This window comes from Oryza brachyantha, chromosome 9 (genome assembly GCF_000231095.2).
Source record: "Oryza brachyantha chromosome 9, ObraRS2, whole genome shotgun sequence".
Taxonomy (NCBI): domain Eukaryota; kingdom Viridiplantae; phylum Streptophyta; class Magnoliopsida; order Poales; family Poaceae; genus Oryza; species Oryza brachyantha.
In genome coordinates, this window is record NC_023171.2 from 12,598,487 (window position 1) to 12,611,061 (window position 12,575).

Consider the following 12,575-nt stretch of genomic DNA (forward strand, 5'->3'; position numbering starts at 1 on the left):
AGTCCACGCTACCTCCTCCAACTATTGTCCGGATCCTATTTTCCCCTCAACCATGGAACTAGATGTAAAAGTTTAAAAACCGCCCTCAGTTATCAACACTAGTTCATTTCCCCCTCTAAGAAGTTTTGGAGACGTTTTTATCTAATCTAATGTGGGGTCACATAAGCTAAGTGGAGGAAAGTAACTTTTTAGCACACAGGCAGGTATACCCGTTACTTGCATGTCATCTAAATAGTCAAAAAAAATTAACAAGATAGTTTAATATGAGTTATATCACTCCACCAACATGCAAGTTTAAATTCAACTTCTACAAGTTGTAGCAAAAATAACAAAAACAATTATGAATATGCGTATACTTAGTTTCAGTTTTGTTTGTTTTTTTTTGCTACAACCTGTAGAAGTTGAATTTAAACTTACATGTTTGTGAAGTGATATAAATCATATTAATCTATCTTATAAATTTTTTTATATTTTTAGTGACTATTTAGATACCATACAAGCACACGGGTGTACATACACCGTTTGCTAAAAACTATTTTCCCCCCAAGTGAAGGCCATATGTCGATCACATAAAACGGAGCGAAGAGAGAGACGTTTTCCAAGAGCCCATGATCGAAGTCGAAAGTCCAAACGAGATAAAGCCCATTTTGCGTCTTGAACTCTTCTATATTTTGATGTATGGATTTCCTAGATGTTTATCGACAGATTTTTCCCATACGTGCACACGAGACCTCCGGGTCACTTGCACTGTTGCACACGCACAACCACCGTTCTACGTGCTTCACGTATATTTGGAAAGTACATACCAATTCATACGTGTTAGGCCACGTTTAGTTCCTAAAACATCAAATCAAATCTTTAGACAACTAAATAGAGCATTAAATATAGATAAAAATAAAACACTAATTGCACCGTTATGAAAGAAATTATAAGCCAAATATTTTGAGTCTATTTAGTCCATAATTAGCATAAGTGCTATGTTAACACATACGTGTTAATGACGGATTAATTAGACTCAAAAGATGTCTCGTGGTTTAAAGGCGAGCTATGAAGTTTGTTTTTTCACATGTCTAAAAAATCACTCTGACATCCGATCAAACGTTCGATATGACACTAAAAAATTTTAATGCTCCAACTAAACATCCCCTTAAAATATATTTACAGCTAGCTTATAGCCTGCTGTAAATGAAAAGTCAATTGACGGAGTAGTGTATGGCTGTCACTTTTCGGTGTTTGGTCTACGCACACGCCGGCTGAATTGTCGTAAAAAACCCTTAGTTCTGTTGCTTGTGTACTAGTAGGAGTTGTAAGCGTCAACGAGGAGTAAACAGTCGTCGACACGTGCAGCAAAACCATGCCGGCGTGCGGTGCGGTGCGGAGCGCGGCCACGTCCGCCGACGCCGCCGAGCTGCCGGTCAAACAAAGGCTGCCGACGCGATGCGCGATGGCCTCTCCCTCTCGGTGGTAGACTAGCCCCATCATCCGCCCGTGCCATAAGTACCACGACATCGCCGGCAGCAGACAGAGCTCGTCGTCGTCGTCGTCGCAGATCGACGTGCGGGTGATCGATCGATCGTCGAGCAGTTCCATGGCCACTTCTTCCCGGAGGATGCGCGCTGTCCAGTACGACAAGTACGGCGGCGGCGCCCAGGGTCTCAAGGTAAACATGCGGCCGTGCGGCCGGTCACATGCTCTTCTTCTCCGACGAACTGTGTGGTGACGGGGGCGTGCTTTTTTTCCAGCATGTGGAGGTGCCGATCCCGGCGCCGAAGAAGGGCGAGGTGCTGATCAGGGTGGAGGCGGCGAGCATCAACCAGGTCGACTGGAAGTTTCAGAAGGGGATCGCCCGGCCGTTCTTGCCCAAGAAGTTCCCCTTCACCCCAGGTGATTCAAAGACGACACGCCTCCTCGTGATTGAGTTTGTGATTATCACTGCGTCGCGAATTTAATCCATGGTGGGATGGACACAGGTTACGATCTTGCCGGAGAGGTGGTGGAATTGGGCAGCGGGGTGAGCTGCTTCGAGGTGGGCGACAAGGTCATCGCCATTAATTTCCCGGTAAGTGGTAATGTGGTTTGTTTGATTCGGGTGTTGGTGGTGTGGTTGGTGGGTGTAAGATGGTGTTTGTTTTGTGATCGGTGTATGTAATGGCAGGACGGCGGCGGGCTCGCCGAGTACGCGGTGGCGCGGGCGTCGCGGACGGCGGTAAGGACGACGGATGTGGCCGCGGCCGACGGCGCGTGCCTGCCGATCGCCGCCGGCACGGCGCTCGTGGCGCTGCGGACGGCCGGGGTCAGCTTAGACGGCGGAGGTGGCGCCAGGAAGAACGTGCTGGTGACGGCGGCCTCCGGCGGGGTGGGCCACTTCGCCGTCCAGCTCGCGCGGCTGGGCGGCCACCGCGTCACGGCCACCTGCGGCGCGCGCAACGTCGGCCTCGTGGGGCGCCTGGGCGCCGACGAGGTGCTCGACTACGCCACCCCGGAGGGCGCCGCGCTGCGGAGCCCCTCGGGGAGGAGGTACGATGCCGTGGTGCACTGCGCGACGGGGTTCCCGTGGTCCGCGTTCTCGCCGGCGCTCGCCGACGCCGGCGTGGTGGTCGACGTCACGCCGGGCGCGGCGGGCGTCACCACGGCGCTGTGGCAGAGGGCGACCTTCTCCAAGAAGAGGCTGGTGCCGCTGTTCGTGTCGCCGACGAAGGAGGACATGGAGCTGCTGGTGGGCATGGCGAGGGAGGGGAGGCTCAAGGCGGTGATCGAGTCGAGGTGCCCGCTGAGCAGGGCGGAGGAGTGCTGGGCCAAGAGCATGTCAGGGCACGTCACCGGCAAGGCCGTCGTCGTCGTCGGAGAAGAAGAGTGAGCCCGGCGCGGCGACGCGACCCGTATATGCATGTGTGTGTAGACAAAAACAAAGAGATGGGAGTGCAATACAGTATACAAATACCGATGGTTGATTTGTTATGATATAATTATTTGTTGATATTCTTAATAAATACTTCGTTCGTCCGTCTCTAGATATTTGACACCTTTGATTTGATTTTTTGACATATATTTAACCGTTTCATTTTATTCAACTTTTAAAAAATATGTAAAGATATATATGTGTATAAAAGTATGTTTAACAATAAATGAAATGATATAAAGTAATTAATAATTATGTAAAATTTTTAAATAAGACAAATAGAGGTTAAATTTTTAGGGACGGATGCGATAAAACCTAATTATTTATTAGATATTTTATATAAGTATCGTTTATTTATTTGTCATGACTTATTTTATCATTGAAGAACTTTAGGTGTGACTTATCGTTTTTTATATATTCATACCAAATTATTAAATTAGACAAATAATCAAACACAATAACAAAAAATTCAAAGGTATCATTAATTGAAAGGGTTTAAAGTGATAGGGAATTTGTAGTACAAAGTGAACTAGTCAAAAGTAAAAAAAAAAATCTAAATCTTGTTTTCTCCCCAGTCTAAGTTGAAACCTTGGTTAAAAAAAAAGTGCCCCATTCTGCAATTCATTCGAAATTGTATAAAACCCTACTGAACTTATTCCAGGAGAGTAGGAGGCACAACAACATTATGATTTATGTCCCCTTTCCCAGAGCATATAATGTTCCTGGATGTCACTAAAAGATTACACAATGACTCATCAGGACAGCACCTAACGCAAAAGAGCATCGCACCGGGTGCATAGCCTGCATAGTTCCACCACATTTAACTTGACTCCAGGGGGAATTTTCCCCTCGATATATCTTCTGACAGCCAAGAGTGTTCTAGGGGATTCCATGAGAACACTCTGGCTTGCAGGCGAGCATAGGCTAGAACCGTTTCCGGAACACCTACCATCGCCATGAGTGGTGTCCAATGTAAGGCATTCAAGTGACGTTGTGTTCTCAACAATATGGCATGTTAGCTCAACTAAGCTCTTCCCGGAGCAGAAACCACTGATCGTCGCAGAGTTTAGGTGCTCATGGCGATATTCCGGCATCTGCCTTAGATGTGAGCAACTTTCAAAAATTGATTCAGACTCTATGCATTCCTGAGATATCTGAAGATGATAAAGCAATATACTTGAATCAATGCTCCTACCATAGTGGCAGTTTTTTGTGGATGAAAGAAATATTGAACAGAGCTTTACCGCCAAGATGAAAACCTCCAATAAAGGAGAAGCGTCCAGATAGGAAACCAGAGAGAAATAGTCGTAGTTTGGCGAAAAGGTCCATGCAGAAAGAGAAATAGTCAGATGCTTGAGGTGCAGAAATTTGGTTGGTAGCAATGGTGTGTCCTTCATCTGCATAAAGATGTCTCAGAATAATCAAAGTCCAAGATACTCTCACTGTATATTAATATATCATGTCCTTGATTTTTTGACATATGTTTGACCATTCAGATTATTCAAAAATTTTATGAAATTATGAAAAATTGTAAGTTATAAATAAAATATATTTAGTAATATAGCCAATCACAACAAAATAAATGATAACCATGAAAGTTTTTTGAATAAGCGAATGATCAAACATGTAAAATAAGTTAATTGTATAATCTATTAAAATACAGAGAGAGTATAACTGATGTATATGCATTCCACTAGTCTAGAACATCTAAAGTTCAGTTTATACCTCACAGTGTGAAGCTATGGCAAGAGTTTCCACATTCGGCACACTGGATGGAAGATTGGCACGAGCATAGCTTGTGATGTTTGGACGACACACATATAGATTCTTCACTTGCAACGATTCCTCAAGTGAGAATTTCACCTTGTATCCACTATAGTAAAATCTGGAGAGATTAGGGGCATTGCTCTCTATCACCTGAACCCTCCTGCATTCCAAAACCTTAAGGTAGTCAAGCCGCTGCAGCAGACAAGGCATCTTAAGGCTAATTATATTTAGGCAACACGTGAGTTCCAACTGCTCCAAAGCAAGTGAGTTGGAAAGAACACATGCTAACTCATCCCCTGAAATACGAACACATGACAGTTGCAGCCTTTTCAGGTTTCTCAATGAACCAACGTCAATTGTGGGATGGAATGCACAATAGCCAAGCTCAAGATACCGAATTGAGTTTGCAATTCTGTCAGAGAAAAGTGAGCACGGGAAGTTGTACCATGGCTTGCTTCTAGACAGCCAAAGGCTGAGTTCTTCAATCCCTGGTGTAACGGCAAACTGAAGCCAACTATTGACATAATCACAGATATCTAGCTTGTATTGGACTAAAAGCTTGAACCTCTTCACACCAATGCCTGAGTGCTTTTTAAGAATGTGGTCAACTGTGTTGGTAAAATCTGTTTCACACTTAGGTGGTGTTTAGTTTGCAAAATTTTTTTGCAAAAACATCACATCAAGTTTTCGAATACATATTTGAAGTATTAAATATAGTCTAATTACAAAACAAATTTCAGATTTCGGCTGGAAACCGCGAGAAGAATTTTTTGAGCCTAATTAATCCGTCATTAGCACATGTTGGTTACTGTAACACTTATGGCTAATCACTTTCTAATTAGGCTCAAAAGATTTGTCTTAAGTTTTCTTCCGTAACTGTGCAATTAGTTTTTTGATTTATCTATGTTTAATGCTTTATTTAGGTGTCCAAAGATTTGCTGTGCTTTTTTAGAAAAAAATTTTGGGAACTAAACAAGGCCTAAGGCATCCGCGTCAAAGCTGAGGTTGGGATGACATCTCCAGGATTGCAGAAAGGCACGACACACACATGCAGAACGGGCAACATCTCGCATTGGCATCAGGGAAAGTATATAACTCCAGATGTCCTGCATACACCATAATGGGATAAAATTTAAACATTGCGATTATAAACCTAAATTGCTACTTTTGATTAGAGAAAGAAACATGAATAGAACTATATGGGGTATCACTCTTTTTCAACCACATGCACTCGGCGCATGTGCATTACATTATATTTCATAGGCACATCTTTATCATTAAAATGGCACACAAATTAAGCATTGCATAGATCTTTTTTCTTTTAACAGTGTTAGCAGTTGAAATATAATTTAAGTAGGCCCCGACCCTTGGTAGAGTCTTGAATAAACACTCGCAGGGCACTGATATAGGAACGGAATGCAAGTTAATTTGAAATATTCAGATGAATTTGGGTGAATACCCTTCATACATTATAAACAAAAATAGTGTATGCAGTACCTCTGGAAGGGTTGGCACTGAATTTCTCATCATTTTACCTCCTTGAGAATCATCATCTTGTTGGCAGTGTGAGTACTTCCTTTTCGCCGATTTAGCAACTGTTTCTTCTTCTGCGCATCATGCATTCAGAAATTAAGAAAGGAAAAAAAACAAATTCAACCACACACAGAGCCGAGCACAGTGATTATCCAAAATGCTTCCTCTATCCAACTTCTGCGCGAGAATGCCAATGAAACTAAAAACCCAACATGTTGCAATTCAAGAGAAACAAATCACCGAACCAATTTTCCTCCCTTGTTGGAAAAATACTGTCCGCGATCTCCCCCAAAGTCTGAGCGGTGGCATCACGCAAAACACACAACGCACCGGAGAGATGAAGCGCAGAGAGGGATAGGTAGGCCGAGGGGAAAGCGCGTACCGCGGGCTCTGTCCCGCCGCGGGCGGCGACGGCGCGTCCCCCCGGTGGTGGACATGATCCGCTCCAGCGCGCGCGCGCTCCCGCACGCGGGGTCGAGCCGAGAAAATCGAGAGCACCCGAGGCGGTCCACCTCTCCCTCTCCCTCTTCTATCTACGAGATCGAGGCGCGAGATCCACCCGCCGCGCGCGCTCGATCCAGGTTTCTGTCTGCGCCGGCGGGAGATGAATGCGGCGCGCGCGGCGGAGGGGATCGTGTCGAACGAATCTGTTCCAACAATTTTTCTGTAAAAACATTATATCAAATTTTTGACACCTAAATAAAACATTAAATATAAATGAATCAAAAAACTAATTACACTGAGACGAATCTTTTGAGCCTAATTAGCCTATGATTAGTCATAAATACTACAGTAACTAATATGTGATAATGATAGATTAATTAGGCTCAAAAATTCGTATCGCGGTTTCCAGGCTAGCCGTAAAATTCGTTTTTTCATTCGTATCCCAAAACTTCTTTCGACACCCGACCAAATATTTAACGTGACGCTTCTTCTAAAAATTTTCTAAAAATTTTCTCAAGGTAGACAGCAGCTGCAAGTTTGTATGTAACACGTGGCGCACCAGGTCAGGGTCCAAGGAAGTGGGCCTGATGATGCGTCAGGTTCCTGGGCCGGCACACCTTGCGCCTCCACTTCGAAGCGAACTTGTTCCAAATACACCACCAATCTTAGAAAATTTCTGGAAGAATGCTTCTACCTCCGTTTCGTATTCTATGAATTTTTAGATTTTTTAATTAATTCATGTATCAATATATATGTATCTAGATTCATTAGCACACACATAAATCTAGTCAAGCATAAAAAGTTTTATAATATAGAACAAATGGAATAATGCTCCCAAAGCTTTGTGTTCGGTTAATCTAAATATATTTGATATAAAATTACACTCTCCTCTAAAATAAGCCAAAAACTGAATTATTTGTATTGAGAACATATAAGTTTGCCCAAAATTTAGGACATGATTGAGATGATTTTAAGCCTGAGTATATATTAGGAATAGACTTGAAAAGATATATTTTTAGTCTAATTCTCCCTAATTGAGTTTTATGCATCAATTTTAGAACAAGAACTTTCTTCAAGATGCTTTTATAAACCTATCCAATTATGAGCAAACTTTCCTACCAAGAAAAGGCACGATTAGAGTCTCTAATACGCACACGAGCTGAAACCGCATCTTTTGGTCTAGGAGCCCAGCCCGTATAGAGCCCTCCCCTGCATGGCCCGATTAATTTCTAGCCCAAAATGGCCTACTATTTACCTAGGGCGTTCTTTCGCTCACTGAACTACTACCTCCGTCCCGAAATAAATTATTTTTTAGTTTTTAGATATAATGTTTTGACTCTTTATCTTATTTAAATTTTTTTACGATTAATATTTTTATTGTTACTAGATGATAAAACATGAACAATACTTTATGTGTGGCTGTTTTTTTTAATTTTTTGTATAAATTTTTAAATAAAACGAATGATCAAAGCGTTGGACACACAGATAAAAAAAGATGTTATTATGCGATGGAGGTAGTAGTTGTATTCTTGTGTTCCTCTACTGAAATTCGAATTTCGAATTCTCCTTGTCTCATCTCGAGAGGTTCTTCTCGAGCAGGGCTCCTCCCGGCTATAAATGCCCCTCCAACGGCCACCGATCGCCATACCCTCCATTCACATCCTCCTCTCACCGGAATTACCCTCTCACCACCACACCATCCCCCCTCTCTCTCATCCCTCCCACCTCCGATCTAACGACCCACCCACCGCCGTTGCACGACATGGAGAAGAAGAGCACCGTTGCATCGCTCGCAGGGGTGGAGGCCTCCACATGCCACTGACGCACCCACGAGTGGCCCAAGCATCGTCACAAAGCCCGCAGTCGTCACGATGAAGAGGAGCGGCTCCGCATCGTGCGTCGCCGTGCCTGCACTTGGCCCATGCTTTGCCACGAAGGCCTCCTTTGTCCCCGACGCTGCGATAAAGAGGAGCGACATCGTCTCGCGAGTCAATGATGAGACCCCACGCGTCTCTAGATTTGCCTTGAAGGCCTTCTCCGTCCTCGGCGGCGTGATAAAGAGGTGCGGCACCGCTTGCGACCCAATGACGAGACCCCGCGCACCTCTAGCCTTAAAGATAACTTATCCCTGCTTACCAAACGCAGCCTTAGTAGGACATGCAACATATTCATATTGCTTCATGAATATATTTGAGAGGTTTAGTCATGCATGAGTTAACTACAAACTTTAAAAAGTGAATTAGCTTCTTAGCCATGCATAAGTTGGCTAGAATCTTCGAGAAATAAATTAGCTTCAACATAGATAACGCCTAATACATAATAGCTTTGCACATCCTGCATGGTTCCACAACATTTAATCTGACAGTAGAGGGAACTTTCCTTGCGATGTATGTTTGAATAGCCAAGAGCACTTTAGGTACTTCCTTTAGAATACCCTTGTTCTCCATTGGAACGCACAAACCAGGTCTACGTTTAAAAGGGTTAGCAAAGCAAAGGGCTGTGTTCAGTGTTAGATACTCCAGTGAAACTAGGTTCTCAAGAATATGACACGTTAGCTCAACCAAGCTCTTCGAGTAGCAGAAACCATTGATCACCACACTTTTGAGGTACTCATGACGGTGTTCTGCAATCTGTCTCATATGTGAGAAATCTCCAACTATTGATTTTGATTCATGCTCCATCTGTTGTTGAGATATCTGAAGATGAGAAAAATAATATACTTAAAAATTAGTGCTTTCCCTATATTGACAGATAGTTTTGCTGGATGAAATGAACACTAAACAACATCTTACCGACAAGAAGAAAGTTTCCAAGAAAGGAGAAGCATCAAAAAAGGAGGCTAGACAAAAATAATCATAAGATGGTGAAAAGGTCAATCCAGAGAGAGAAATATTCAAGAACTTCAGACAGAGGAATTTGGAGGTTAGCATTGTTGCGTTGACCACCTGCATAAAGATGTCCTAGATTAATCAAAGTCCAATGTATGAATACTATAATATGCATAACACATCTAAAGTGTTGGTGTACACCTCAGAGAACGAATCTATTGAAAGAGTTTCAAGATTCGGCATCATGGATGGAAGATTATCACTGGCATAACGAACAAGGCGTGAATCGCACACACGTAGTTTCTTCACTTGCGACCATTCTCCAAATGAAAGGTTTACATTGTATCCAGAAAGGTAAAAAGTGGTCAAATTTGGAGCTTTGTTCTTTATAAATCGCAGCCTCTTGCATTGAAAAACATCAAGGTAGCTGAGCCGCTGCAGTGTGCATGGTATCTTCAGGCTAACTATCTCCTTGCAATATTTGAGTTCCAACCACTCCAGAACAAACGAATTCGAAAGAAGACACCCTAACTCAGGTCCTGTGATGCACACCCAAGACAAACATAGCTTTTTAAGGCTTCTCCAGGAAGCCAATTCGACCGTAGGATGGAAGGCACAATTGCCAAGAACAAGAGATCGAATAGAATTTGCAATCCCATTAGATAGAAGTGAGCATGGGAAGTTGTAGGGTAGCATGGCTTCATACATGATGACAGTGAGTTCCTCAATCGCCGGTGTCATAGCGAACTGAAGCCAACGATCGACATGATCACATATATCTAGATTATCGGGGAACTGAAGAAGTTTGAATGTCTTCAATCCAATGCCAGAGTGTTTTTCAAGAATGTCGTCAACTCTTCGGATGAAATGTTTCTCTAAACCACATGAACGCAATCCTAGTGTATTCTCGTTAAAGGTCAGCTTGGGATGACATCTCCAAGAACTTAGAAAGGCACGAGACACACACGCAGCACGAGCAGCATCACGCATTGGCATCAGGGAATATATATGACACAAGATGTCCTGCATACACCATGATGGGATAAAATTTGAACAATGCGATGGCGAATTTCATTGGGTTTGGCACTTTGATTAGAGAAAGAAAAACTGGATAGAACCATATGGGACATCGTTTCTTTTTCAACCCCTGGTGCTCTATGCAAGAATGCCCGACGTGTAATGCATTACATATGCTGATTATGCATTAAAATGCAGCAGTTGGATGCAAATTAAGCATTGCATAGAGTTATCTTCCTTTAACAGTGTTGTTAGTTGGAATATAATTTGGGTAAAAGTTTTGATGAAATCAAGTAAATAAGGGAGGTAGCTCTAGCTACTGAGATGTCAAGGTGCAGCGGGAGAGCGACAGCTGCAGTTTGCAACAGCTAGAAGAAAGCAAAACTACTGTAAATGATAATGCAAATATATCACTGAAAGTTTGCTTGTTTATTCTTAATATTTTTCTTATTTAGGCACAAATCTACCAATATTCTGTGATATAGGAGTCAAAGATATACATGCAGTTTAATTATTCGACTATCTATCTATACATTATATATACCATACCTCTGGAATGTATATCTCTGATTTTCTCATGCTTTTACCACCCCGAGAATCATCATCATCATCTTGCTGGCAGCTTGAGTACTTCCTTTTAGCCGATGTAGCGATTAATCCCTCTGCTCATATATGGTTACAGATAAATTCAGACATTAACGGACGAAATTAAAAGAAAAAGAAGAAGAAGAAGAAGTTGGAGCGCACGAACGAGACGCAACGGACGGAGAGATGAGAGGGGGAGGAGGTTCGAGGGGAAGCGAGCGCTTACTGCGGGCTAACTTGGCTCGCCGGAAGCGGCGGCGGCGCGGCCGCCGGATGGACATGAGGCGGTTCAGCACGAGCAGCCCCATGGCGCCGGCAAGGACGAATCGAGAGCGCACCTTGGGGGGGCTCTCTACGTCGATCCTATTGCCCCCTCTCTTTCTCCTGTCCGACTCGATCTCGCACGGGATAAAGGAGACGCGGCGAGGCGGCGGCGGAGGAGAGAGAGGTCGTGTTGGCGCCGTCGAGGGAGAGGAGGAGCACCGCTGGGGGCCCGGTGTAAGGTGTAGGTGGATTGGTCCGCCAATTCGTTTATAGGTCAATTAAGTGGATGCTTTGATGGACTATCTATTTAGTTAATCTATTAACGGGTTGATGGGCTTGTCCACTTGTACCACTGGGCCCGGGCCGTCGATGAATAGGTTTAAATAAACTATCGCATTAGAAATATATATAAATTATATGAAGAAGGAATTTTTTTATCCGATCTTTATATTTCATCATATATATACAATTTTATTAAAAGCCCCTCAAATCCCACCTTTTTAAAATTGAAAAAGTAGCATCTCAGATAACCCAATTTTATTGGTCACCGTAACCCGTAGGGTACGCACTATTTCACTAATTAAAGCATGCTTCGTGACTTCGTGTTTGATGTTTTTCACCTAATTTGGTGAGTGGTCTTCTATGCTAGTGTTCCCTTCAGGTCAGTATGTCCTTCGTAATGTGCGTTTATATTTAAATTAACGTGACTTTTTAAATTTATACATACAAATACCTTTTACAAAAAATTAATGTAATTTAAATGGTTCTGTTCAGGAATTTAATTTTGAAACTGTCTACTTATAAACTTTATACAATCGTTGTGAACTTACACCCTTATTTTTCACTTCTGCTTATGTTTATAAGCCAAAATTTAAATTTTCGATCTTAAATTGATTTTGAAATCTTTTCATCATAATTTATTTCTAACATTTGCTTTTAAATCGTTAAAACACATCTATAAAACTTTTATTTATAAATTATTTTTCATTTGTAGATGTGCCGTTTAGTTTTTTTCCAAAAAGCCAAACAATACCCCTATCTATATATAAATTCCTAATTTGTAACTACGAATGTGAAAGATATTTTAAACATATTTCTTATGACAAATAAAATTTTCAATAAATATGTTCCTAACTTGTTTTCTCGAGTTCTTTCTTATCACTGTTTGACAAATAAAATTTTCAGTCAAAGATATTCCTAACTTGTTTTCTTGAGTTGTTTCTTATCATTGTTCTTGT

The 12,575-nt window shown here is 42.4% G+C and overlaps 3 protein-coding genes across 3 annotated transcripts; 1 reads left to right on the forward strand and 2 right to left on the reverse strand.

Moving 5' to 3' along the window:
* Window positions 1-1,317: 1,317 nt before the first annotated feature.
* Window positions 1,318-3,015, forward strand: LOC102714585 (chloroplast envelope quinone oxidoreductase homolog). Its single transcript, XM_040527461.1, has 4 exons — window positions 1,318-1,660; window positions 1,743-1,884; window positions 1,971-2,059; window positions 2,156-3,015. The coding sequence occupies exons 1-4, from the start codon at window positions 1,589-1,591 to the stop codon at window positions 2,855-2,857; spliced, it is 1,005 nt and encodes a 334-aa protein (XP_040383395.1). The 5' UTR covers window positions 1,318-1,588; the 3' UTR covers window positions 2,858-3,015.
* Window positions 3,016-3,385: 370 nt separating this feature from the next.
* Window positions 3,386-6,841, reverse strand: LOC102714859 (F-box/LRR-repeat protein At4g14103-like). The gene is made up of 6 exons (XM_015841181.2): window positions 6,582-6,841; window positions 6,164-6,273; window positions 5,641-5,772; window positions 4,625-5,299; window positions 4,144-4,296; window positions 3,386-4,053 (listed from the first exon to the last, which is right to left on the reverse strand). Exons 1-6 carry the CDS (start codon window positions 6,634-6,636, stop codon window positions 3,667-3,669), a joined length of 1,512 nt encoding a protein of 503 aa, XP_015696667.1. The 5' UTR covers window positions 6,637-6,841; the 3' UTR covers window positions 3,386-3,666.
* A 1,941-nt stretch (window positions 6,842-8,782) lies between these two features.
* Window positions 8,783-11,546, reverse strand: LOC102715143 (putative F-box/FBD/LRR-repeat protein At5g56810). The gene is made up of 5 exons (XM_006661344.2): window positions 11,300-11,546; window positions 11,038-11,150; window positions 9,673-10,494; window positions 9,436-9,588; window positions 8,783-9,339 (listed from the first exon to the last, which is right to left on the reverse strand). The coding sequence occupies exons 1-5, from the start codon at window positions 11,379-11,381 to the stop codon at window positions 8,953-8,955; spliced, it is 1,557 nt and encodes a 518-aa protein (XP_006661407.1). The 5' UTR covers window positions 11,382-11,546; the 3' UTR covers window positions 8,783-8,952.
* Window positions 11,547-12,575: the final 1,029 nt, after the last annotated feature.

Coding starts and splice junctions, on each gene's coding strand:
- LOC102715143 (XM_006661344.2), bottom strand. CDS start 11,381: ATGGGGCTGCTCGTGCTGAACCGCCTCATGTCCATCCGGCGGCCGCGC. Junction 11,151..11,299: donor GCGAGCCAAGTTAGCCCGCA/GTAAGCGCTCGC, acceptor ATATATGAGCAG/AGGGATTAATCGCTACATCG. Junction 9,340..9,435: donor TGGAAACTTTCTTCTTGTCG/GTAAGATGTTGT, acceptor TCTCATCTTCAG/ATATCTCAACAACAGATGGA.
- LOC102714859 (XM_015841181.2), bottom strand. CDS start 6,636: ATGTCCACCACCGGGGGGACGCGCCGTCGCCGCCCGCGGCGGGACAGA. Junction 5,300..5,640: donor ACGCGGATGCCTTAGGCCTT/GTTTAGTTCCCA, acceptor ACACCACCTAAG/TGTGAAACAGATTTTACCAA. Junction 4,054..4,143: donor TGGAGGTTTTCATCTTGGCG/GTAAAGCTCTGT, acceptor TATCATCTTCAG/ATATCTCAGGAATGCATAGA.
- LOC102714585 (XM_040527461.1), top strand. CDS start 1,589: ATGGCCACTTCTTCCCGGAGGATGCGCGCTGTCCAGTACGACAAGTAC. Junction 1,661..1,742: donor GCGGCGCCCAGGGTCTCAAG/GTAAACATGCGG, acceptor CTTTTTTTCCAG/CATGTGGAGGTGCCGATCCC. Junction 2,060..2,155: donor TCATCGCCATTAATTTCCCG/GTAAGTGGTAAT, acceptor ATGTAATGGCAG/GACGGCGGCGGGCTCGCCGA.